This window comes from Mesoplodon densirostris, chromosome 10 (genome assembly GCF_025265405.1).
Source record: "Mesoplodon densirostris isolate mMesDen1 chromosome 10, mMesDen1 primary haplotype, whole genome shotgun sequence".
In the NCBI taxonomy this organism is placed as follows: domain Eukaryota; kingdom Metazoa; phylum Chordata; class Mammalia; order Artiodactyla; family Ziphiidae; genus Mesoplodon; species Mesoplodon densirostris.
The window spans coordinates 8417835-8444403 of NC_082670.1; the positions used below are offsets into that span (position 1 = coordinate 8417835).

The following is a 26569-nucleotide window of genomic DNA, read 5'->3' on the forward strand; positions in this document are numbered from 1 at the left end:
CATCTCAGCCTGGGGCCCAGCTATCTTCTGTCTCTGCCTCATTCATTGCTGGGCCATGAACCCTTGATGGGCTTTCTCATCGTGTTCTCACGACTGACCTATGAAGGTGATAAAATTATTCTCATGTTTTACAGATAGGGAAACGGAATGGTTTATATATATGAATCTAAGAGCCTCTCTCCTTAAGTTCTAAAACATCCCAAACTGAGATGATTCTTCTCTCCTGCCTCTCCAGGCCTCAGGCTGATCTCCCTGCATCCTACCTGGGCTTGGGTGAAATAAACTTGACATTCACTAACTTCAGCTTTAGCAATTTGGGGGTTACAATGGGCTGTCAGTTTTGGGGGGGGGTTGGTTCTTTTTTTTTTTCATTAGCCTTTATTCATCATACGGTAGCAAGTTAGGTGGGGAGGTTCCTTGCTAATGTGCCTTTTTAAGGACCTTACCTCGCAGCAGAGAAAATTAAGTGCTGGAGAGAATGGCTCAACAGTTAGTCATACGCCGTGCTTTAATAGCAGAGCCAGCCAGTATGGAGAGGGGGCGTGTGTGGAAAAAGGCAGGATTAAGTGATTAATTTTTAAGCACTAAATATTTATTGACAGAATATCTCTCCAGGCAGTGTTCACATGCTTAGAACCCATGCCTTTAACTTGGCAGTGCTGTTTAAGCAAACAAACTCAGTCAGTTGTACACAATGATTAACAGGAAGTTGGAGCTGATACAGCGGTCAACCTTTTGGCCAGGAGACGAGGCTGGGGTTAAAGTCTTAGAGCAATGGCTTTCAGAATAGTCAGTTCGCCCCTTGGTGATTTTCCTGTAGGGAAACGTGGACACATTGGAGTCAAAACCTCCCTGAGGCAACGTGTTTTTATGTAGAAGCAGGTTGCAGGAAGGCAGCGTGGGGTCTGAGCAAAGCAAATCCCAAAGAGTTACTTCAGAAATGTGAGGAAGAAAGGTGGAAATGCAATGCAGTGGCAAACGAGGAGAAAAGGAAGACAGAAACAAAGGACAAGCATACTCAACTGGAAGGTTACGGAACAGCCGATCAGAACTGCACCTACTAAAAGGATAGTTATGGATTCTGGAGAAAATGTAAGTTAAATCTACCTACGCTCTGATCTGATCCCAAGAGACATTTTACTCATTTACTGGTTTTGAATGATGGGCTCTTGGAAGCAGTGTCTTTTTTGTGTGTCTCTGCTCACTGCTCTGATTTTTGTGTTTGTTTACAATCATGAGTTATGGGAGAATAAAAATTTCCTGGGAGCATCTCTGTCCAATGCTTCGCTATTAGCAGAAGTCTGTCGTCAGATTTTTAAGGGGAAGGTTTTTTACCCAACAGAGAATGCACTGAAAACTACCCTCAGTGAATCTACCTGTTATGAGTACATAGCTCAAAGTCACTACATAACAGAAGCGCTCTCTGAAGAAGAGTCTGGCTTCCCTTTGGCTTACATGATGACCATCCACAAAGATTTGGGCACTTTTGAGAGACTCTTCAGGGCAATTTACATGCCCCAAAATGTCTACTGTGTTCACGTGGATGAAAAGGCAACAGATACATTTAAAGATGCAGTGAAGCAATTACTGAGCTGCTTCCCAAATGCTTTTCTGGCTTCCAAGATGGAGCCCGTGGTCTACGGTGGGATTTCCAGGCTCCAGGCTGACCTGAACTGCATCAAAGATCTTGCAGGCTCTGAGGTTCTGTGGAAATACGCCATCAACACCTGTGGGCAAGATTTCCCCCTGAAAACCAACAGGGAGATCGTTCGGTATCTGAAAGGATTTAAAGGGAAAAACATCACCCCAGGCGTGCTGCCTCCGGCTCACGCAACTGGACGGACTAAATATGTCCACCAAGAACTACTGAACAAAAAGAATTCCTACATGATTAAAACCGCGAAATTGAAAACTCCGCCTCCTCACAACATGACCATTTACTTTGGCACTGCCTATGTGGCCCTCACAAGGGAATTCGCTAATTTTGTCCTCCAAGACCAGCAGGCACTTGACTTACTGTCCTGGTCCAAGGACACCTACAGTCCTGATGAACATTTCTGGGTCACACTCAATAGGATTCCTGGTATGTATGTCTCTTAACTTTTGTTTTTATGAATAAACATTGCATGGCCAGTACTGAACGAACCACTGAAAAATAGTTAAAAAAAATAACATTTTTAAAGATTTTTACAGTTTCAACTATTCATTAAAAAAATCTTTACAGCAGCTCTGCTCAGAGTGGGTGATATAACTCATCTCCATTTTACAGATGAAGAAACTGAGGCATAGTGATTAGGGCAGAGGTAGAGACCGACTGTCTGACTTGATTTTGCTGACATACCAAGCTACCTTTCTGAACCTGTAGACCCACTTCAAATATGTGCTGTAGTCATTTATTTTTTACATCTTTATTGGAGTATAATTGCTTTACAATGGTGTGTTAGTTTCTGCTTTATAACAAAGTGAGTCAGTTATACATATACATATATCCCCATATCTCTTCCCTCTTGCGTCTCCCTCCCTCCCACCCTCCCTATGTGCTGTAGTCTTGAGACATGGCAAGGAACTGAGGAACACTGACTGGCAAATGAAAGATTAAACACAATTCTCCTTTAAATGTGATGGTATTTAAAATCAGGCATAAATATGATAAATTAAATTTGAGCAGCAATTTGAACACTTAAATAATACCTTTGCGCCTATTGAAGCTCCAATAGCTAAATTCAGATCATTTCAAAATGAGAGCAAGACACAACTTTAACAGTTTTCATTTGCAAGTTCTTTCCTGGAACTGAGTCCAAAATTTAGAGCATCTTAAAGATTCCTAGACCAGTGCCTTTATTTTATAGACAATGAAACCAGTGTGGTTATTTGATGTGCTCAAATTACCCTGCTAGTAAGCAAACATGCCAATTATAAACCAGGTTGCCTAAGCCTGATGTTCTTTTAAGGTGATTTTCAATTCCGTCTCAGTTGTTCCTAAACTATCTCCACATTTCCTTGGTCCAAGTTCCAAATGACTTGAATAATCTTCAGTTGTTTACAGTGAACTAATTCAGTTCTGCTAGTTCAATTTGAAATAAAAATTCAGATTCACCGCTCAAAGGAAAACTAACTTGAATCAACATGAGCATCAAGGTCATGGTTTCTTGAGATTAGTGTTTCAACCCTGGATACATATTACAGTCACCTGGAGCTTTTAAAAATACATTTCCTGATTTCCTGGGTAGATGTGGACTTCAGTATTTGTTCAGCCTCCAGGAACTTCTCAGGAACACCCAGGGCTGTGAACCATCGTGGATGCTTGATTTTGATGTTTGTATACAAAGCTTCCTAGACTTAGAATGCTTTTTTAAAATAAATAAATAAATAAATAATTATTTTCCTTGGTAATACTTGGCAAAATTGTGAAAACAGAAAAATCCACTGGGGAAAAAGTAGTTGCAAAAGAAACAACATGCAGCCAGGTTAATATCTTTGACACATAAATACATCTCACAAATAGGAAAAAGGAACACATCAGATTAACCATGACATGTAGAAATACATATGCTAAACAATCATATACAAATGCTCACCACCAATACAAATTAAAATAAATGATTACAATTCTTTACTTCTCAAATCGGTGTTAAAAAAAAAAAATCTAACTCCAGAATGGGCAATGACTGTTCTGATACAGACCACTAGAAAAGTATAAACCTGCACAGTCTTTCTGAAGGACAATTTGGCACATATATATCAAACGGCTTTGAAAATATTTATATCCTTTTACTTAATTTTACTCCTAGGGATTTATTCTTAAAAAATAAACAGAGATAGGGAAAAGATTAATTTAAAAGTATTTTCATCATAGTGTCACTTATAATAGCAAAAAAAGAAAAATACTCTAAAATCCTAGTAATAGAGGACTGGTGCAGGCATAAAATCAAAGGAAATACAGCTACTTAGAAGGCTGTTGTGATAGAATGCTTTTTAAATCTGTGGTTTTCCCAAAGCGGGAAGGGGTAATGTCCTAGTGATGAAAGAAATCAGGACAGGACTTCCCTGGTGGCTCAGTGGTTAAGAATCCGCCTGCCAATGTAGGGGACACGGGTTCGAGCCCTGGTCTGGGAGGATCCCACATGCTGCGGAGCAACTAAGCCCGTGCACCACAACTACTAAGCCTGCGCCCTAGAGCCCTCGAGCCACAACTACTGAAGCCCGCGCGCCTGGAGCTGGTGCTCCGCAACAAGAGAAGCCACCGCAATGAGAGGTCCGCGCACCGCAACGAAGAGTAGCCCCCGCTAGCCGCAACTAGAGAAAGCCCGCGCGCAGCAACGAAGACCTAACGCAGCCAAAAATAAATAAATTTAAAATAAATAAATAAATATAATTGTTAAAAAAGAAATCAGGACAAGGACCTACTGTATAGCACAGGGAACTATACTCAATACCTTGTGATAACCTACAATGGAAAAGAATCTGAAAAAAAGAGGTATATATATGTGTATATATATATGAATCACTTTGCTGTACACTTGAAACTAACACAATATTGTAAATCAACTATACGTCAATAAATTTTTTTTATTTTTTATTACTATTTTAATTAAAAAAAATAAAATGACCTCTTTTGGCAGAGATCATGGTCAAAAAAAATCAGGGCTCAAGAAATTGAAGTGGGGAGTCATGACCATTAAGCTGTTTATATGGGATTGTAGTACCCAGAATAAGGGAGGTAAAAGCCCCTCTTCTCACTTTTGTGTTGCTTGGACCAAATATGTATTGACCATTCAGGTCTGGGCACCAACCTGTAAGGGGAGACATTGACAAAGCAGATTCCAAAGAGAGTAGCCAAGAAGGTTAAAAGGCCAGACCCCATTTTCCAAAGAAGGGACCAAGGCAAACAAAAAGGATATTCAATCTGCAAAAGACTTGAAAAGGGATCACTGCCTTCACATAATTAAAACGTTTGCCCAGGAAACAGAAATTGAACCAATGCTATAGTTTTGGAAGAAGAATCCAGGGTCAATGGTGGGAGATATAAGAACTCACGGATCTGGGATCAGAATGGGTAGCTTCCTCAGTGGTGAACAAGCCCAAGGGATATTCAGAAGTAGAGGCTGAAGAAACCCTGTCAAGGAACTCAATTATCAAGTGTTGGACAAGATGGCCTGTGAGTCTCTTCCACTCTGAAGTTCGTGATACTAACTAATGATTCTAATCAATTTATAGAACAGAAGTGTTGAGTTCTCAACATGATTTCTCTATTGGAACTAGATTTTTACACCTCTGGTGAATACCAGCAATTACAGATCAGCAAAACAATGGAAAACAAATGGACTGCTCCGTGTATTTCAAAAATTTAAAAGAGTGAGCCCTTAAAATTGTTTCTGTGTTATGGGTATGGGATCCTCGTTAGAGGCCTGTGGCCCTTCACTGGTCCAGCCAACTCTTGCAGGACCTGAGGTAGGCCTGAGTGTAGGGCTTAGTCATGAGGAGGTAAGGGAATCAGAAACTTAGCTGGCTGTCTTGTTTAACTGTCCCTCCTGCTATGTGAAAATCTGGGTCATTTCTGTTTTGAGGGTCATTCTTTGCTGATGCGTGAGTATGTTCATTGTTTGTTCTGGACATTTTAAGATTGTTCTAGTTGATTGCAGTGATTGGGGCTTATTAGGATTCTCAAGGAGTAATAGGACAGAAGAAAAAAGATCTCACAGTTGAAACGGCCTCATGGGGAACTAGAACACCACCTGATAGAAATACAGTGTGAGCCACATGTGTAATTTTAGGTCTTTTGTGGCTACATTAAAGAAACAAAAATTAACAGGTCAAATGAATTTAAATCATGTATTTTATTTAACCCAGTATACCCCAAATATCAGTTGTGCCCTGGCTACTGTAGTGGACAGAGCAGGCAGCCAGGTGTCCTCCCTGCTCTGGGGAGAATGGTCAGCCAGCAGTGGTGCCGTCCAAGCCACATGGAGAAGTCGGCCGTGCTCGTGTGTCAGCATCTTCATTCTGCTTCTTTTTATTTATATGAAAGTCTTACCTCTGCTTCAGAGTTTTCACTTGCTTGTGGGCCCCGCGGCTTCTACTTTCAATGCCTTCCCCTCGTGTCTCCAGCCAGATTCTGGGCTGTTCCGTTGATGGCAATTCCTCTGTCTCCTTCAGGTATTTATTCCCAGAGAGGCTTGCTGTGGGTCGTGTTGTCACTGTACATCGAGCAACCCTTTTCTCATTCCAGGCCACTTCCTGGGCTGTGGCTGACCTCTGTGTAGACGCACTGCCCTCCATTGAGGCCCCAGACCATTCGGGTCAGGTGTGGCCAGGGAGGCAGTGTCAAAACGCAAAACAAAACATGGTCTCCTCATACACAGTAAGGCCCTTCGGCCATGACAGGTCCTCTGGAAGCCTCTTGGAAGATGAGAATTCCTGGGTGGTCCACTCAAGCGAAGGGGCCCATGAGGACAGAAGTGTTATACAAAGAGAATTCACAAGGGCCTTGAAAGATACTGCCCAACAGACTTCACCAGCTGTTGTGAAATGAGGGTTCCTCCCCACTTCTCCTCCCTCCATCTTTCCCCCACTTTCCCCCCAACTCTCTCCTCCCCAGTTCCATTCATTAATCCCATCTACAACAAGATGGCTACATTTTAGTTTCTCATCTGACTCAGCTGTGGCTGACTTCCAACTGGAGAAAAGATCCTTTTACCGGCCAGACATTCAAGTTCACTGCCTCTTACTTCCCTTATGAGTTATGCATCATGTGCCCCTCCAGGCTGCATGGCTCTCCTGTGACAGGGGCTTGCCAGACGTTCAAGTTCACTGCCTCCTACTCCCCTTATGAGTTATGCATCATGTGCCCCTCCAGGCTGCATGGCTCTGCCTGTGACAGGGTCTTTCAGTGGGCATGCTTCATTCATCATGTGGTCTGTGGATTTAAAGATTTCAAAACTGACCAGTGGTTTCTGCCCCACTTGCTACAAAGGAATATTTCTGATATTATTCAGTGGTAGCTTATTTCAAATTCATATTAATGAATGAATGAGAAAAGAGCCTTTCCTCCTTTCTCATTCTGAAAAAATCTCAGAAAAAAAAATCTGAGAGCAGGCTTTGTTGGAGATGGGAGGAAAAAGGAATGCCAAGATATCTGATAGGGAAGGAATAGAGAAAAGAAAATTGGAGATTGTGGGCTTGGAAGACAGATTCTACTTGCCTCTCATTTTTTCCCCCCAGGAACCAGACTATGGACCAGCCCTTCTGGAATTCTCTGTCTTGTATGTACCCATGTGCCCTTGAAAGGGGAGGCTTGTTGAGTCTCTGCTATAGAGTCCATACTGGTCGGACTCTCTGTCATTATTGGAGGCTGGCTAGTTGCTTTAGTCCCTTTATACATACAGATGTAGTGCTGAGGTGCCGAATGCTGGAAACTTGAGAGGAGGGAGGAAGAACAGATCTAAATAAAGCTGCTTCTGGGAACTCGTAGTCGTGGCCCCAGGGATTTGGCTGGGATCTTGCTATGTCCAGAGGGAATTTATGTTTCTCAAACACATCATGCTCACAGAGTTTCCAGGATCACTGGGTGTGTGTGCAGACTTGCAGGGGAAGGAAATTTGGGGGATAAGTTTTACTATTAGCTTGAACAATCTCTGTTTTTGTATCTGCTAGAAATACTGACTTTTGTCAACTGCATAGGAAAGGAAATCAGTGAGTTGGGATATCTGTGAGTTCTTTTTCAAGGAAATACCATCTCTCCTCAAAACAATTAAAAATAGAACTACCATACGATCCAGCAATCCCACTGCTGGGTATTTATCCAAAGAAAACAAAAATGCTAATTCAAAAACATGTATCATGGGCTTCCCTGGTGGCGCAGTGGTTGGGAGTCCGCCTGCCGATGCAGGGGATGCGGGTTCGTGCCCTGGTCCGGGAAGATCCCATGTGCCGCGGAGCGGCTGGGCCCATAAGCCATGGTCGCTAAGCCTGCGCGTCCGGAGCCTGTGCTCCGCAACGGGAGAGGCCACAACAGGGAGAGGCCCGTGTACCGCAAAAACAAACAAACAAACAAACAAACAAAAAACGTATCAGTATATAACCCTGTGTTCATTTCTGCATTATTTAGTATAGCCAAGATATGGAAACAACCTAAGTGCCCATCAGTAGATGAATGGATAAAGAAGATGTGGTATAGACACACGCACACACACACACACACAGGAATATTACTCAGCCATAAAGAAGAATGAAATCTTTCCATTTGTGACAACATGGGTGGACCTAGAGAGTATTATGCTAAGTGAAATGAGTCAAATAAAGAAAGAAAAATACCATATGATTTCACTTATATGCGGAATCTAAAAAACAAAACAAATGAAAAAACAACAAAACAGAGTTGTAGATACAGAGAACAAACAGGTGGTTGCCAGAGTGGGGGAGGTTGGGGGATGGAGAGAAATATGTGAGGGAGATTAAGAGGTACAAACTTCCAGTTGCAAAGATAAATGAGTCGCGGGTATGAAACGTACAGCATGGGGAACAGAGTCAATAATACCGTAATATCTTTGTGTGGTGACAGATGGTAACCAGACGTATCGTGGGGATTATTTTGAAATGTGTAGAAATAGCAAATTACTGTGCTGTGTAACACGAACTAACATAGGTCAATTATACTTCAAAAACAAACAAACTCATAGTAAAAGAGATCAGATCTGTGGTTACATGGGGGTGGAAATTGGATGAAGGCAGTCAAAAGATACAAACTTCCATTTATAAGATAAATATGGGATGTAACCTACGTCATAATTAATATAATGAACACTGCTGTATGTTCTATATGAAAGTTCTTAGAGTAAATCCTAAGCGTTCTCATCACAAGGAAAAAGTATTTTTTCTTTTTCTTTTGTATCTATATGATGGAGATTCACTAAACTTATTGCAGTCATCGGTTTCGTGATGTATATAAGTCGAATTATTATGCCACATGCCTTACACTTACACAGTGCTGTGTGTCAATTCTATCTCAATAAAGACTTTTAAAATATCAAATTAATATTAAAATTTCATTAGTTTAATGAAAATATTATTAATACTTCATATTCAGAAATAACATTTCTTCCTATGGTGACCTATCTTAATTTCATACTAAGGAAGCTAAAAGGAGATGGAAGACAAAAAAAATAATAATAGGAATTAGGCCCAACTGAACTAAAATCAGTGGTCACCAGTTGAATGCATTTCAGGTTTAAGCAACTGTAGAGTGTTTTTGACAAATGACCTAAATAAAGATCTGTTTACTCTGCAGCGTCAGACGGCGGCTCCCAATTTGCTGGGGGGATTTAAAAGCAGTCCTGGCTCTGCCACCTGCAGTCTGTATAACTTTGGGCAAGATGTTTAATTTCTCTGAGCCTGATTCATCGTCAAAATATCTCCTTGTCAGGGGACTTCCCTGGTGGCACAGTGGATAAGACTCTGTGCTCCCATCACAGGGGGCCCAGGTTCGATCCCTGGTCAGGGAACTAGATCCCATATGCATGCCGCAACTAAGAGTCCGCATGCCACAACTAAGGAGCCCACCTGCTGCAACTAAGACCTGGCGCAAGCAAATAAATAAATAAATATTTTGGGGGGTACAAATTGTACCCCATCCCATTGTAGGAACTCATTAAATGTTCAAAGAGAGGGGGAACAGATGAACTTCTTTGATGTGGATTGTTGAAGTTATCGTGTTACAATTTTAAAACTTCTGTGTGCGATCAAAAAAAAAAAAAAAAGAGGGCCTCCCTGGTGGCGCAGTGGTTGAGAGTCCGCCTGCCGATGCAGGGGATACGGGTTCGTGCCCCGGTCTGGGAGGATCCCATATGCCGCGGAGCAGCTGGGCCCGTGAGCCGTGGCCGCTGGGCCTGCGCATCCGGAGCCTGTGCTCCGCAACGGGAGAGGCCACAACAGTGAGAGGCCCACATACCGCAAAAAGAAAAAAAAAAAGAAAAGAGAAGAAGAACCTTTGGTTTTGAAGGTACAGGGATAATTTTTTTGCTAAAAACTGGATATGTGGCCCACAGAGGTTACCCCTCAGCTGCTGCTTTTCTTAGCAACATCACATGCCTAGAGCCTTAAGTGGCTGGTTTCTCTTTCCTCTTATTAGGAAGCAGCACCCTGTGATGAGTTGAGAGCCTCTGAACTCTGCCAGGCTTCTGTCATCCTAACAATCTAGAAGACAAATGGTCAGCAGGCCCTTGCTCATGCTGTTCCCTTGTTCTGAAATGCTCTTTGCCTCTGCTGCTCACCGTGGCTTGTTCTCCAGATCTAGCTGAGATGTCACGTGCTTCCTTAGAGACGCTTCTCTGCTCTTCCCCTGCCAGAAGCAGCCGCCCTGCCCACCCACTTTACTCCTACTTCGGTCACAGAGCCACTTCCATCGCATCTTAACTGGGTGCGTGGGTCCTGGTCGCCCTCAGCCCCGCTTCCGTGCCTCATCCCCATCTCCTGTACCCCAAAAGTGAGAATGTGAACTGGATGATTGGCACCAGGACCTAGACTTTTGGCTTGGCCAGAAGTTGAGTGGCCAAAGCAGAATGTTGAATGAGGAGCCAATGAATGGGAGAGAAAAGAGTATGATTCTGCTTCCCTCCTTTTTAAGAAAAATTTTTAAATTAATTAATTTATTTATTTTTGGCTGCGTTGGGTCTTGGTTGCTGCACACGGGCTTTCTCTAGTTGCGGTGAGCGGGTGCTACTCTTCGTTGTGGTGTGCAGACTTCTCACTGCAGTGGCTTCTCTTGTTGCGGAGCACAGGCATGCAGGCTTCAGTAGTTGTGGCACGTGGGCTCAGTAGTTGTGGCTCGTGGGCTCAGTAGTTGTGGCACACGGGCTTAGTTGCTCCACGGCATGTGGGATCTTCCCGGACCAGGGCTCGAACCCGTGTCCCCTGCATTGGCAGGCGGATTCTTAACCACTGCACCACCAGGGAAGCCCTCTGCTTCTCTTAAACAGGATATTTTCTCCAAATGAAGGAAATTCTCCTGCAGTTTTGCAGAAAGTTTATTTTGTTATTTTCAGTTCTATTTCAGCCTCTAAGCAGGCCTGGGGGCAGGAATCCTGCCCCCTACTTCCTTTTCCAAAGGGCAGGCATCCTTACCACCTATGCTAAATCCATCAGAAAACTTTGGGAGTGTGGGTGGGTCTGCAGGAGTTAGGGGTCATCTGATTGCTGAGGTCAGCATACATCACTGTCTTCATGCATTTGGGGGATTGAAGCTGTCTTAGTTCAGGGCTAGAAAAGTAAAATCAACAATTAAGGGAATTTGCCAGTCACTTTGACCCTGAGAAGCTCTGATTTTAAATATTCAGAAAATGTAAAGTGCTTTATTTTGCTACCACTTGAATTCCGTGTATAATTGCTAAGAAGACTGCTTGGCCTTTCAGCCAGTTTTTCCCCTAGGCCTCTCTTTGCCTAGAGAAATCCTGATTATCTTTGAGGGCCCAGCTGAACTGTACTGAGCTCTGTGAAATCTCTGACCTCAGGCAGAGTTAGTCCTCTGTGTTCTTTTTTCCTCCCTGGTAGCCCTTATCTTCTTCTGAGGGTTTATTGATGTTTCAGTATCTCTGGAAACCCGACAGAGTGCAGAGTCCTGGAGAGACAGAGTGAGATTTCTATCTTTGTGAGCCTCAACTCACACACAGTGCTGGGCGTCAGACTGAATTTGATTCCCCTATGTTGCTACTATAAAATAAGCGTGGTGTTGAGACAGGTTAAAAGAATGACAGAGGGCTTCCCTGGTGGCGCAGTAGTTGAGAGTCCGCCTGCTGATGCAGGGCACGCGGGTTCGTGCCCCGGTCCGGGAAGATCCCACATGCCGTGGAGCGGCTGGACCCGTGAGCCATGGCCACTGAGCCTGCGCGTCCGGAGCCTGTGCTCCGCAATGGGAGAGGCCACAACAGTGAGAGGCCCACGTACAAAAAAAAAAAAAAAAAAAAAAGAATGACAGAGCCCTTGAGGACACGACATAAACTGGTTAGAACCAACTAAGCCCAAGATGGTACAAGATTCGACTTCCAGTGGACCTTGAACCTCATTGTAATGCATCAGCTAAATGACACACCCACAGGCGCCATGACAGTTCCCAGAACAACCATAAAAGGCCAAAAAATGGGTGGTGACCCAATGCCTGGAAATCTCCGCCCCTTCCCCAAAATAGTTGGAATAATCCTCCCACTCATTAGCCTATGAAATTACCCATCCCATAAAAACTAACAACCCCTTACCTTACCCTGGGGCCTCTCGCCTATGGAGTGTGTATCTCTTTGAAAAAATCTGCTTTCACTGTACTTCCGCTCGCTCTTGAATTCCTTCCTGCACGAAGCCAAGGTCCCTCACTTGGCAGCCCCGTCCCAGGGACTCGCCTGTGACCCCGGGATGTGACCGTCCTCTCTCGCCCCATTTTTTTTCTTCCTGCAACAGTGTTGCTTTCATGCAAACCCAAAAGTCTTCTACTGCCCAAATCACTGTCAGCTAACAATCAATCCAGGTCTAGTCACTACAAAAGAAGGCAGGTACATCACCATCACATCAGTTCTTTTCAGTCTCAGGCACTGGACAAACTTCCTTTTTTCCTCTAAGTTTACAACTTTATTGAAGTATAATTTATACACCGCAGAATTGAGGTATGTAATTCAGGTATATAAATCACATACCGTTAAACACCCATTTCAAGTACAAAATTCAATGATTTTTAGTATAGTTACAGGTGCACTGCCATTACCCCAATTTAATTTAGAATACTTTTATCACCTGCAGAAGAAACCTCACACCCGTTTACAACCCTTTGTTTTCTGTTTTCGTAGATTTGCCTTTTCTGGACATTTCATATAAATCAAGCCATATATATGTTTTTTCATGTCTAGCTTCTTCCACTTAATGTAATGATTTTGAAGTTTATCCAGGTTGTAGCATGAATCAGTACTTCACTCCTTTATACAGATGACTACTATTCTGTTATGTGGGTAGATCACATTTTGTTTATCCGTTCATCTGTTGTCAAGCTTTTGGGTGGTTTCTACTCCTCGGCCATTACGAATAACGCTGCTGTCAACATTCCTGGGCAAGTCCTTGTATAGACACATGTTTTCATTTCTCCTGGGTAGATTCTAAAAGTAAAATTGCTGGTCCAGGGACTTCCCTGTTGGTCCAGTGGTCAAGACTCTGCGCTTCCACTGGAGGGGGCACGGGTTCGATCCCTGGTCGAGGAACTAAGATCCCACGTGCTTGCCAAAAAATAAAAAAATTGAAAAAATTAAAAAAAAATGGTTGGTCCATATGGTAACTCTATGTTTAACATTTTGAGGAACTGCCAAGCTGGTTTCCAAAGCAGGTGCACCATTTTGCATTCCCACCAGCAGTGTACGAGGGTTCCAATTTCTTCACATCCTTGCCAACACTCATTATTGCCTGTCTTTTTATTTTACCCATTCTAGTGGGTGTGCAGTGGTATCTCCTGTGGTTTGGTTTGCATTTCCCTAATAAGCAATGATGTGGAACATCTTTTCATGTGCTTGTTGGCCTTTGGTCTATCTTCTTGGAAGAGGACTAAGGGCCTTTTGGACATTGTTTCTTTGAGCCTTGATATTGTTTCAATCTCTGTTTTATAGATGAGGAAGCCGAGGTACCAAGAGTTTGTGTTACTTTCCCATAGATGCCCAACTCATAAGTGCTGAAGACACTTGAGTTTGTTTTGAAGACTGGATGTATTAAAAGATGAAATTGTCCAACATTGAATTAAGGACACACTGCATGGCTAAAAAGTTAATTCAGGTTTCTTCCTCCTGAATCCTTTGACTAAGCAATTAGCTAAGACACTTAAAACATAAAGCAACCCATTTAATCAAGATAATGTCCTAATAGGTAGTTACTGAAATTTGACGCTTTTCTGTGGTTTTATGCAAACCATAATTCCTCCTCCTTTGAAGAATCAAATGGCTACGATTCACTCCTGTCTAAAAAACCTTATTTGCTCTCTCCAGCCTATGACCTTTTTCTCCCAGCTCTTTAACAGTGAGATGAAGGGTTTGTGCTGGAGTCCCAGGTAGTGTTTTTGTGGCTTTTACCTTTTGTTTCTTCCATTTCACAAGATTTGCCCCTTGGCCACAGTCTCCATTTGTATGTGTGTGCATTGGTCTGTGCTAACTATACTTGACCACCTAGAAACTTAGGAGGGGGTCGTTTAAATGCACACCACTTTGCTGCTTCAAAGACTATTTCTTGTGTTACCAAGCTTGGCAAATTTAGGGCAGGGTCTGACAGAGTTTCACAAGCATTTGTTTTTATCTCTGAGGATCGATAAATGTGTGTCTCTAGTTTTGTCCTTATTAGGAATGAAGTGAATTTCAAATTCCTATAATCTTTGCAATCCTAACTGACCTCCTTCTAACCATGGTGAAAAATCATAACAATTTTTATAGAAGGTAAATCAGCCACCCTGGTAGAATTTTCCATTCGAATACTAAGCTGTGCACAGCTGTTTTTAGCTGCTCTTTGTGACTTTACAGGGCTCAGTCCTGAGCCCTGTAAAGTCACAAGGCTTCGGTCTTATCAATCAGGCAAAAGAAAGTCACAAGGCTTCGGTCTTGTCAATCAGGCAAAAGCTAGGTGTGGAGTGGCTTTCTAACTTCAAAGCCATAAAAGGGAAGGTTAAGATAGGAGGGGAAGTGAAATTAAGGACAAGGCAGGATTGGGAATAAAATTAATTGCAACAGGGCTTCCCTGGTGGCGCAGTGGTTAAGAATCCGCCTGCCTATGCAGGGGACATGGGTTCGAGCCCTGGTCCGGGAAGATCCCCCATGCTGCAGAGCAACTAAGCCCGTGCGCCACAACTACTGAGCCTGTGCTCTAGAACCCGCGAGGCACAACTACTGAGCCCACACGCCTAGAGCCCGTGCTCCACAACAAGAGAAGCCACTGCCATGAGAAGCACGTGCACCGCAAGGAAGGGCAACCTCCGCTCGCCGCAACTAGAGAAAGCCCGTGCGCGGCAACGAAGACCCAACGCAGCCAAAAATAAATAAATAAATAAATAAACATTAAACACACACAAATTAAATGCAACAATAGGTCACTACTGACAAGACGTGGATCCTGAGAATAGAAACGTGGAGTTGTTCTGAAGGTCCCAGGGCCCTGCACAGCCTCATTCTGAGTGCAGCTACAAACGGCTCCATCTTTTCCGGAAGTGTACGGAGTGCTTTAGGTTTGTTCCCAAACTGCTTCCTGTAATGGCAGCCTCTTTCCTTGTTATACTTTCTGTGCATTGCTGAGCTTCCCAGCTGTGTCTGTGCATGCTGATCTCCTGGGCGAGGCTACAAATTGGCTACATGGTGATCCGGGCAGCATGTATGGCATACAAGGCCCACGGCAGCTGGGGACCCTTGGCCAGACACCTGTAGATGAGAGAACTTTGTTCTTTTTTTTTTTTTTTTTTTTTTAATGGGTGTCAGACAATGACTGTCTTCTATGTGCCCTGGTGTGAAAACTGTTGAAAAAATTACTTCCTTAATATACCACCCTACATTAAAAACCAGATTTCAAAAACTCAGAGGGGCAAAGTTTCTATTTGGTCAGAAAAAGTGGGGAAGAGATGACTCTGGTCATGATCTTGAAGTAGAATTGTTGTCCTATGTTAATTCTGTAGACTGGGGCTATTTCCGCATCCTAGACAGCTCCAACACTGGCCCTGTTTTGTTGATGCAGGTAATATAAATTTTGTCTAAAGAAGAAATTCTCCAGAACAAAGGTTTTCTCAAGGGGACAGCAGAAGGACAATACTGATGCTTCATTTGGCTGTCATTTAATACCTCTCAGAAATCCTGAGGGAGGTAGATATTATTATCTCCAGTTTGTGGATGAGAAAACCAAGGCTATCCAAGGTAAAATGACTTAATCTAGGTTTGTTTGACCCCTAATTCATGACCAGTCTAATCCATCAGGCTGCCTTTTAGGAGTTCTGTGGCTTAAGTAATGTACTTAATGTACTTAATGTACATCAGGCTGCCTTTTAGGAGTTCTGTGGCTTAAGTAATGTACTTAATGAAAATACTACTCCTTGAATATCTAGGAAATGTTTGAAGAGCTTCATGAGTTTTCAACCTTTTATTTTAAACTAATTTAAAAATTACTATACTTATAATACTTATATACTTATTAGAATAGTATAAAGAGCTCTCCTATACCCTTCACTTACGCTCCCCAACCCATAACATTCCACCATATTTGCCTTATTCCTTTCTTCCTCTCTCTCTCACATTTATGCTTTTCCTGAACCGTTTGCAAATTACCTCTTACTATTTCAAAGTGTATTTCCTAACAACAAAGAGGCTCTCCTGTATAGTATCATACCATAATACAACTGGAAGTTCGGATCTTAACAAACGGCACCGCGAAACAGAGGAAAGCTTCAAGTGAGCTTTATTAGGGGGCGCTCCCGGGCGAGGTTCACTGGTCGGAGAGAAAGGGGCCAGAGAAGTCGCACCCGGGCGAGGGTTGGGCAAGATTTTATAGGGGAGGAAGGGAAAGGGGTGTGGTGAATCTGGGAGGGCGCAGGGTATTCCTTATTTGGTGGTCTCTTTGGGTATTGTGGCACTATCTGGTGCCGGTTACATCAGTTTTGGGACCGCTAGTCCCGCCCCTCGAAAGGCGGGAAGGCTGGGCCAGGGTGGAAGGTCCCCAGGTCAGTTCCTGGAACTGGGTGGTCCGGAAAGCCTCCAGGTCAGTTTCTGGAACGGGGTGGTCCGGAGAGTTTCGGTCTGATGCAACCTGTGAATCTGATTGCGTTCCCCTGCCTCGGGCCAGTTGGCCTTACAACAACCATCAAGTGCTACAGCATTACTCTTTAATCCACAGGCCCTATTCCAGTATCACCAGTTGTATTAATAATGTCCTTCATAAATCTAAGACCTGAGTAAGGATCTCGAGCTACACGTAGCTGTCATATCTCTTTAGGCTCCTCCAGTTTAGAACTATTTCTCAGTCTGTTTGTCTTTCAAGATCTTATAAATTTCGAAGAGTGCAGGTCTGATGTGTCCTCATGATTAGATTCAAGTTCTGTCTTTGGGCAAATATGTCAGAGAAGTAACGCTGTGGAAGCATGAAATGTTGATTTGTTCTGATGGTGGTGATTTTTTAAAAATAATTAATTAATTAATTAATTAATTTAGGCTGTGCCGGATCTTAGTTGAGGTATGCAGACTTTTAAAAAATATTTATTTATTTATTTATTTATGGCTGTGTTGGATCTTCGTTGCTGCGCGGGCTTTCTCTAGTTGCAGTGAGCAGGGGCTACTCTTTGTTGCGGTGCATGGGCTTCTCATTGCAGTGGCTTCTCTTGTGTGGAGCACCGGCTTTAGGCGCAAGGGCTTCAGTAGTTGTGGCACGCGGGCTCAGTAGTTGTGGCTCTCAGGCGCGAGAGCACAGGCTAAGTAGTTGTGGCGCACAGGCTTAGTTGCTCAGCAGCACGTGGGATCTTCCCGGACCAGGGCTTGAACCCGTGTCCCCTGCATTGGCAGGCAGATTCTTAACCACTGAGCCACCTGGGAAGTCCCCATGTGGACTTCTTCGTTGTGGCATGCATGTGGGATCTAGTTCCCCAAACAAGGATTAAACCTGGGTCCCCTGCATTGGAAGCACAGAGTCTTACCCACTGGACCACCAGGGAAGTCCCTATAGTGGTGACGTTAACTTTGACCCTTGGTTAAAATAGTGCTTGCCAATGTCTCATCTCTAAAGTAAATTCCTAAGTATTTTGAATTGATACTAATAACTGATACATATTTTGCAGGAGAAACTTTGAAACTATGTAGATATCCTGTTCTTCAAACATTCACACCCCAGTTATATCATCCTCTGATGGTTCTTGCCAGACTCTATTACTCTGTCAGTTGCCAAATCCCTGCTTCTATATTGATTAGTTGGCTTTCATCTATAATGTCGAGCTTTCTCTTCTCTCCATGTGTTTGTTTGTTTATTTATATTCTCATGGACATGGATTCCCATTTTATTCAATGGGTTATAATCCATTACTAGTTTTACTTATTTTGCTATTCAGAGTGTTCCAGACTTGACCAGTGCGGCCCCTTCAAGTTGGCTTCTTCAACACACCCCTGTCATTCTTCGAGCACTTCCTGACTTTCTGGGACAAGGAGACCTTCCAAGCTAATCTTGTACTTAACCTGCCCCAGCTTTGGAGTCAGCCATTTTCTCCAAAGAACCCTGGCTCTATTTAGTAGAGATTGGTATTTAGAAACCAAGATCTGGTCACGCAAGGGTATTATGACTTCTGTGCCCTTTCAGGGTTCAGAGTTAGAATAAAATTATGTATGTACATGTATACACAATATCTATATACACATGTGACACACACATACACACTCACACACGTGCATTCTATAGCACCTACTCCAGGAACTTCCCTGGCGGTCCAGAGGTTAAGACTCCATGCTTCCACTGCAGGGGCCATGGGTTCGATCCCTGGTTGGGGAGCTAAGATCCTGCAAGCCCCGTGGCACAGCCAAAAATAAATAAATAAACAAACAGTCATACCTTATTAAAAAAATTAAAAAAATAAAACACATACTCCAACTCATTCACACATTATCTCATACCTTCACACACACATGCCTATCTATACATCTCTCTATTTATATGTTAAAAACCATAGGGAATTCCCTAGTGGTCCAGTGGTTAGGAGTCGGCCCTTTCACTGCCATGGTCCAGGTTCAATCCGGGGTCAGGGAACTATCCTGCAAACCACGTGGTGAGGCCAAAAAGAAAAAAAGTAATCCACAAATTCACACGATCTCCAATTCCAATCCAACAACAAAGGCTTTATTCCTTTATTCTCCGTTTCCTTCCGCAGAAATGAGGAACCTCGCTTCCATTAACCTCAGTATATTCACTTATTTTCTCCATCCCACTCTGTGTAACTAGGCTTTCCCACAGTGCTTAGCTGAAGTCCTGGCTCTGGGACATGGTGGTCCCACCTCCACCAACTGTAGCCTTGGCCCCTGGGAAGAGAAGGAGCTCGGAATGAATTTTTATTTTTTTTATTTTATTATTATTTTTTTTTGCGGTACGCGGGCCTGTCACTGCTGTGGCCTCTCCCGTTGCGGAGCACAGGCTCTGGACGCGCAGGCTCAGCGGCCATGGCTCATGGGCCCAGCCGCTCTGCAGCATGTGGGATCCTCCCAGACCGGGGCCCAAACCCGTGTCCCCTGAATCGGCAGGCGGACTCTCAACCACTACGCCACCAGGGAAGCCCGGAATGAATTTTTATATACCCTTATAAATCTGTTTTTATTGGGAAGCAGTTCAATATGTAAATATATAAATTCAGAGCTCGGCTCTAATGCTGCCTGACTTCCTGAGGTTGGGTAATAGCTGGGCCTTTCTAAGCCTCACTTGCTCTTCTGTAAAATGGTGATAATAATTTTGCCTACTTCACAGAGGTGTTGTGAACCTTGAAGGATCATCTACATGGCAATTGGTGAATTGTTCTCTGCAAAAAGAGAAGAGATAAGGATGGTTCACAAGGGCTCTGTCCCTTGAGATTATTTCCAGGTGCCTGGTTAATTATTATCAGTTCAAGGATCTGGCTTGAGAAACCCAGTTTGGCCCAGGGCCAGTTATTCCCCTGGATCAGGTCAAAACCTGCAGAAATGTGATCACCTGAAGAGGGAGGTGGAATTTGGAATTACAACATGAACCGAAGGAAAAGATTTGTCCAGATGGTTTTCTGAGCGATAAAGAAGCTGGAAGGAAAGGAAAAGAAATTTCATAGTGCTTCAGGCCCAGGTGCATTCTCAGCACATGCTGATGGACTGAATGTGAGAGAAAGAAAAAGAAGGCTGGAGAAAGAAAGTCACGTGTCTTAGTGAAAGTGAAAACCGCTCTCCTTATTTCTCATGGTTCGACTATGAAGCAGATCTGGGTGCTGACACCTAGACGTCCCTGAACCTGCCTGAAGGGCACGGGATGGCACAGTGACTAACAGCACGCACGCTGGAGCAGAGCTGCTCACGCTCGAGTGCTGGGTTAGCCTCTGCTAGCGCAGTGACCCTGGGCTGGGAGGTCACTGGGAGACCAGTGGCCTTCTGAGTTGAGACTCAGAATTTCATCATTGAGCAAGAAGGGGTGAGAGCCCTGATGCCAGCTACCAGCTTTGTCATTCACACTTCTGTGTACCCTGTTTTTTTTTATTTTTAAAACCCCACATTTGTTTATTTATTTTATTTTTTTGGCTGTGTTGGGTCTTCGTTTCTGTGCGAGGGCTTTCAGGGCTTTCTCTAGTTGCGGCAAGCGGGGTCCACTCTTTACCGCGGTGCGCGGGCCTCTCACTATCGCGGCCTCTCTTGTTGCGGAGCACAGGCTCCAGACGCGCAGGTTCAGTCGTTGTGGCGCACGGGCCTAGTTGCTCCACGGCATGTGGGATCTTCCCAGACCAGGGCTCGAACCTGTGTCCCCTGCATGGGCAGGCGGATTCTCAACCACTGCGCCACCAGGGAAGCCCCTTGGTACCCTGTTTTAACATACATTCTGCTTGTCCATGCAGGTGCCCCCTCCATCGTTGTCTAATCTATAATTTTTTTTTTTTTGGCCGCTCCGTGCAGCTCATGGGATCTTAGTTCCCCGACCAGGGATTGAACCTGCACCCTCAGCAGTGAAAGCGTGGAGTCCTAACAACTAGACCGCCAGGGAATTCTCATCCTTATCGAATGTAGCTTATAAGTGCCTTAATGCTGGCACTCAGTTTTGTGTTGATGAGCACAAGGGGTTTTTAAATTCACTTTTGACCTCCTGTTCTGTTTCCTCTTGACTCCCTTTCTGCTGGGCATTGCCCACTGGTAGGAAGGAGAGGTCGTCGGGTCATGGCTAAGGGTGGCTGGTGTCAGGAGCCGGAGTGGAAACAGCCTTGGTCTGCTTAGGGAAGAAGTGATGTGGGCTCTGGTATGTGGTCCTGCAGAGTATTTGATTAGAAGTGATAACCATAAATACTAGTTATTCCAGAAAGACACCTGATCCCCATTCACCTGGGAGACTCCGCTGGAAGAATATTTCTGGGAGAAGGACTTTGACTCATTATTTATTCATTCATTCATTCATTTCTGGTGAGATTATATAACACAGAAAGTGCACATATCATTAGGGTTCAGAATGATGCAGTTTCACAAACTAGGCACACCCATGCAACCAGCATCAAGACACAGAAATAACCAGCATCCCAGTCACTACCCTGATGTCTGACAGCATAGATATTTTTACCTGTTTTTGTCCTTTATAGAAATGGAAAATATACAGCATGTACTTTTTCTGTCTGCCTTTTTTTGCTCAGTGTTATGTTTGTGAGATTCCTTTTTTGGTTGTTGCAGGCAGTTCTACTGATTCATTCTCATTGCTGTGCAGAGAGAAGGAGGTGTGTGCAGTTGGGGAGGGAGGATGACTTTGCCCCCCAGGGAACATTTGGCAATATCTGGAGACATTACTGGTTGCCACACCTTGGGGAGAGGGGGCAAGGGGTGCTACTGCATCTAGTGAGTAGAGGCCAGGGATGCTTCTAAACAGCCTACGGTGCACAGGACGGCCCCCCCAAACAAGGCATATTCAGCCTAAAATGCCAGTAGTGCCAAGGTAGAGAAACCCTGCCGTATAACAACCGTTGGTGGGCATTTGGGTCTATCATGAACACGGCTGCAGTGAATGTTGAGCTATGCGTCCTTTGATAAGCATGTACGCAAATAGCTGGGGATGGAATTGCTTGGGGAGAGGATATGTCTGTGCTCAGCCTGAGTAGATACTGCCAGTTTTCCAGAGTGGTCCCAATTCCCGCTTCCACCAGGAGTGCATGCATGTTCTGGTTGCTCTGCGTCTGCGCCGATATACGGTATTTTCTGACTTTTTCTCATTTTTTAAAAAAGTTTGTATCCTTCTCCTGCACCCTCCTCCATTTCAGCTTATGGCACACTAGATACTCAAAACATCACTGTTTGTCGGTAAATAGTCCTAATCTATATTTTGTGAAAGACTGGGATTATGCACAGGTGTGCACACTGTATACAGTAAATTAGAAAATGCATTTGGGGCAGGATGACCTGCAACTAGGGTTTCTCTTATTTAAATAACAGCAACTAGCACCTTTCTGTATATCCATTTTCTGCCATTCTTCCTAAAAGTACCAATTAACTTTCCAAAGGAAATCTTATTCAAGAGATCCGATTATCCACCATTTGAATTCATGTTTATTAAGTATTTCCAAATTATACAGTATTGTTTATCCTGAAATATTGGTTGTTTTGTTTTGTTTACAGTGTATTGTTTAGTCCTAGGGAAACAGATCAGGTGGGGTCATTGAGGAAAAAAAAATCATAGAATTTTGGCATCTGATCTGTTGGTTCTCAAACTTTTCCTCTCAAGACTTTGTTAGAAATGGAAATGATTGAAATCCACCTAAAACTAACGGATGTCTTGCGGCAGGGGCCCTGCAACCTGTATTTTAACAACCCTCCATGTAATGAGATGTCAAACAGAAGATTGCAAACTTTTGACCTAGACTATCCTTAACCTCAAGTCACAGGCACACCAGTTTGGCTTTTGGAAACAAGTGTTTTGCTGAAACAATGAGTCAGTTCTTCCAAGGTTAAGTAATTAATTTCCACAGGTGAATTCAGTGGTAAGTTTCATCCTGAAATGTTAATTGGCTGTGACTTTTGTGGGATGATTGATTGTTCATTTTCTAAGCCCCCCCAATTTCAGGCTGTTCATAGTACTAATGGCTACATTTCTGCCACTAAAAGGTTGCCTCCTACCTGCACAGGCTTTGACATTTGCCTCTGGGGATTTGTGTAGACTGTCTTTTGCAAATATTTGCTTAGCATCCTTTAGCATAAAGGAACTGTTTCCATGACACCTTTGTTCCATCAAAATCAGATGCAGATCACTTCAGCTCACACTACCATGATATGATCTGGTCCCACGCCTCCTGGACCTGCCACCTAGGCCTTGAAAATTCTGTGTGTTAAACTTCTTACCCCCTGTGAGATGAGAATTTGAAATCATGCTTTGGGTCTGTAATCTAGATAGCAACTTCTCCTGTTGCTAATTAGATTAACGGGATAGAAAATAAAATGGGTCCCAGGAGAAGGTGGATTTTCCCCAGTGAACCCCCTTGGAGGCCACCTCAATTATGGGAGAATTGTTATTTTAGTGAAAGATGTGCTTCAGAAATATCTTCTTCTTCTCCTTAGCATCATAATCATTACTGATAGGTAGATAGATAGATAGATAGACAGATAGATAGATATAGACAAATAAATAAAAGGCTTCATTTACAAACCATCTAGCCACCCAGAACAGAATAACTTAACCGGTTGTCCAAAGTGGATTCGATTATCACCATTCTTTACTTTCTTTCAAAATACTCTTAGTTCCAGGGGAAAAAAATAAATCTCTATAGGGACTTCTTTGGTGGCGAAGTGGATAAGACTCCGCGCTCCCAATGCAGGGCGCCCAGGTTCGACCCCACATGCGTATCGCAACTAAGACCCAGTGCAACCAAATAAATAAATAAATATAAAAAATAAGAATAAAAAAATAAATCCCTATATTTTATAATTAAGGAGTGAATCCCTGAGTCATTTGACCTGCTTCAGTAACAATGCAAACCACACAAAAATGACCTTCCAAAGAACAGCCATCAGTGAGACCAAGAAATGATACCATCTCACCTCATTTACCTAACGCTTTCTGCCGATATAACTTCACCTCTCCATGCCACGTCAACAAAAACTTCATCAGACCCAGTCCTTTTAGTGCCCTTTTCACTATTTTAACATGATAAATCTAGCTTTTGCTCAAGCCTGTGTTTCCTCAGTTTCTTCCTCAACTCCAGGATAGCAGTTAATTGAGAATGGAAAAACAAGTCCCAGAACAATTATGAAGGTATAATGAAGTTTGCATTAGTACATGCAATTAAACCAAGGAAAGATGCGTGAGGAATTATGAATAGAATTCAGTGTTGATGTGGTACATTTATAGTTAGGTCTTTGTACAGGCGTGTGCTAGGGGGAAGAGAGAAAAAAAGCACTATTTGTACCGTAAAATCACACCTCCAGATAACTAGAAATCAGCTTAAAAGAAAAAAATCCTGGGGACTTCCCTGGCGGTCCAGTGGTTAGGACTCTGCGCTTCCACTGCAGGGGCACGGGTTCAGTCCCTGGTCAGGGAACTAAGATCCCCACATGCTGCATGGTGTGGCCAAAAAGAAAAAAGAAAAAAATCATGGATGGCTCTCCTAGCCTATGCTGTTCTAACATATAAATTAAAAGTGGGCAAACATGGGTTTCAACATTCCTTCTTCCATAGCTGAAAATTGCACTTTCAAATGCCCAGATGATTCTGGACCCATTCCCCAGCGTTGAACACACCGTGTGCCAGGCCCTGGCTCAGCTGGTGAGCTGTGGGAAGGACAGGGGGCAAAAGTCCTTACTCTCACCCTCGAAACATGCCTGGTACTTTGAGGTGGTTCACTGACTGGAAGGTTTTTATCTGCTGCCACGTCAAAGAAGTTCTAGATTTACAACCCTCCCTGGGAAATTTCTCCACATTGGGCTTTCTTGTTTTTGTGTTCTTGCTCACTCTTGTAATTTCTCCAACTGAAATGTCTTCTCGGTGTCTGTGTTTCACCACCGGAAGCCCTTTCTAACCACCCTGCCTCCAACGGAACTGTTACTCCTCTCTGAGTTCCTGTCACATTTGGTGGACATCCTCGTTTGGAACTGAGCCATAGGCTTTCTTGTTTTGTTGGTTATCTTTTCAGCTGTATATATTTTGAATCATAGGGAAGGTATATGCTCCTACAGGATAGGGGCCATACCTCATACTGCCTGGATTCCATCACTGCTGCTTAGTGATTCGCCTTACAACAGACTGAATTGTAGCTCATTTTAAAAAGCTGGAAGGGACCAGGGAGAACATCCTTTATAAAGAGGAAGTGAGTAGGGGCCTAAGAGCACATAATCGGCTAAAGGTAGAAAAGTGACCAGAACCCAGGCTTCCTCATTTTTGCACCATGCCCTGTTAGTAATCGTGGGCGTTAATGACACACAAGACAAAGCACGTCTTGCATGGTTTCCTCCAGAAATTTGATTAAAAGTTGTGTTTTTTAAAATGTCATTTAATCTATCTGGTCAATCAATCTGGTCAGAGTTTTTGTTTGTCAGAAAAAAAGATACCCGGGCTTCCCTGGTGGTGCAGTGGTTGAGAGTCCGCCTGCCGATGCTGGGGACACGGGTTCGTGCTCTGGTCCGGGAAGATCCCACATGCCGTGGAGCGGCTGGGCCCGTGAGCCATGGCCGCTGGGCCTGCGCGTCCGGAGCCTGTGCTCTGCAACGGGAGAGGCCACAACAGTGAGAGGCCCGCGTACCGCAAAAAAAAAAAAAAAAAAAAGAAAAAAGAAAAAAGATACCCGTTGCTCTGTTCCCAATTCCAGTTAAAAGAACATTTATCCATGAGCACCTGGAACCATGGGGGATGTGGACTCCATTCATTCAACACATTTAAAAATAAATAAATGACATAAATAAGGCAACAAACGTATTTCTCATTACTAGTTTGAAGGAGTGGAAGAATAATAATACAAAGTAGACTTTCTACTAATTCCCAGTCCATTAATTCCTTAGTGACCTTGGGACTTTAAATCTTTCCCCTATCTTTATTTCTTTATTTAAGAAAAAACTCAAACAATGCAGTATCTGATGTCCTGTGAATATCTACAGGACTAAAGCCTCGACTGTAAGAGCCTTCGAACTGTTTCTAGGACATGTAGTTAACTGAGGCATAACGAGCACATTTATCTCCTAGTTTAAGAGGCTTTACTTCCTCGTTTTTGCGCCATGCCCTGTTAGTAATCGTGGGCGTTAATGACACACAAGACAAAGCACGTCTTGCATGGTCTCCTCCAGAAACTTGATTAGAAGTTGTGGTTTTTTGTTTTTTGCGGTACGTGGGCGTCTCACTGTCGTGGCCTCTCTCGTTGCGGTGCACAGGCTCCGGACGCACAGGCTCAGCGGCCACAGCTCACGGTCCCAGCCGCTCCGCGGCATGTGGGATCTTCCTGGACCGGGGCACGAACCCGCGTCCCCTGCATCGGCAGGCGGACTCGCAACCACTGCGCCACCAGGGAAGCCCAAAAGTTGTGTTTTTTTTAATGTCATTTAATCTATCTAGTCAGTAGAAATACTACTACTATTATTATCATTGACGTGTGCCTTATGCGTTTACCGGCTGATGTGTAATTTCCACCATGATTTATTTTGCTCTTGTTCCTCCTCCGGTTGGCACTTGTTGCCCGGGAGCTCCTCGACCTAACATCTTAGGTGGTGCTCCTTTGGCAACAAGTTGAAGTCCAAGTTTTTCAGCACAACATGCAAGGTCTTTTATGACATTTTCCTTACGACCAGCTGCTGCCTTCCTCAAGGGTGTGACTTAGCCTGGCAGGCAGCGGACTTCACGTGCCTCTCCCTCAGCTCACCCTTCTGTAGGCCTTCCAGAG

The 26569-nt window shown here is 43.7% G+C and overlaps 1 protein-coding gene across 3 annotated transcripts in view; it reads left to right on the forward strand.

Annotated features, from left to right (window-relative positions):
- GCNT2 (glucosaminyl (N-acetyl) transferase 2 (I blood group)) overlaps positions 1-26569 on the forward strand; it is a 126638-nt gene that overhangs the window by 36405 nt on the left and 63664 nt on the right. The window contains exon 1 of one of the 3 annotated variants that reach the window (XM_060110022.1): positions 1159-2083. The exons of the other annotated variants lie outside the window; for them this stretch is intronic. Coding sequence (XP_059966005.1) covers positions 1159-2083 — 925 coding nt within the window. Of the gene's footprint in view, positions 1-1158; positions 2084-26569 lie in introns of those variants that run through there. 3 annotated transcript variants of the gene reach the window in all.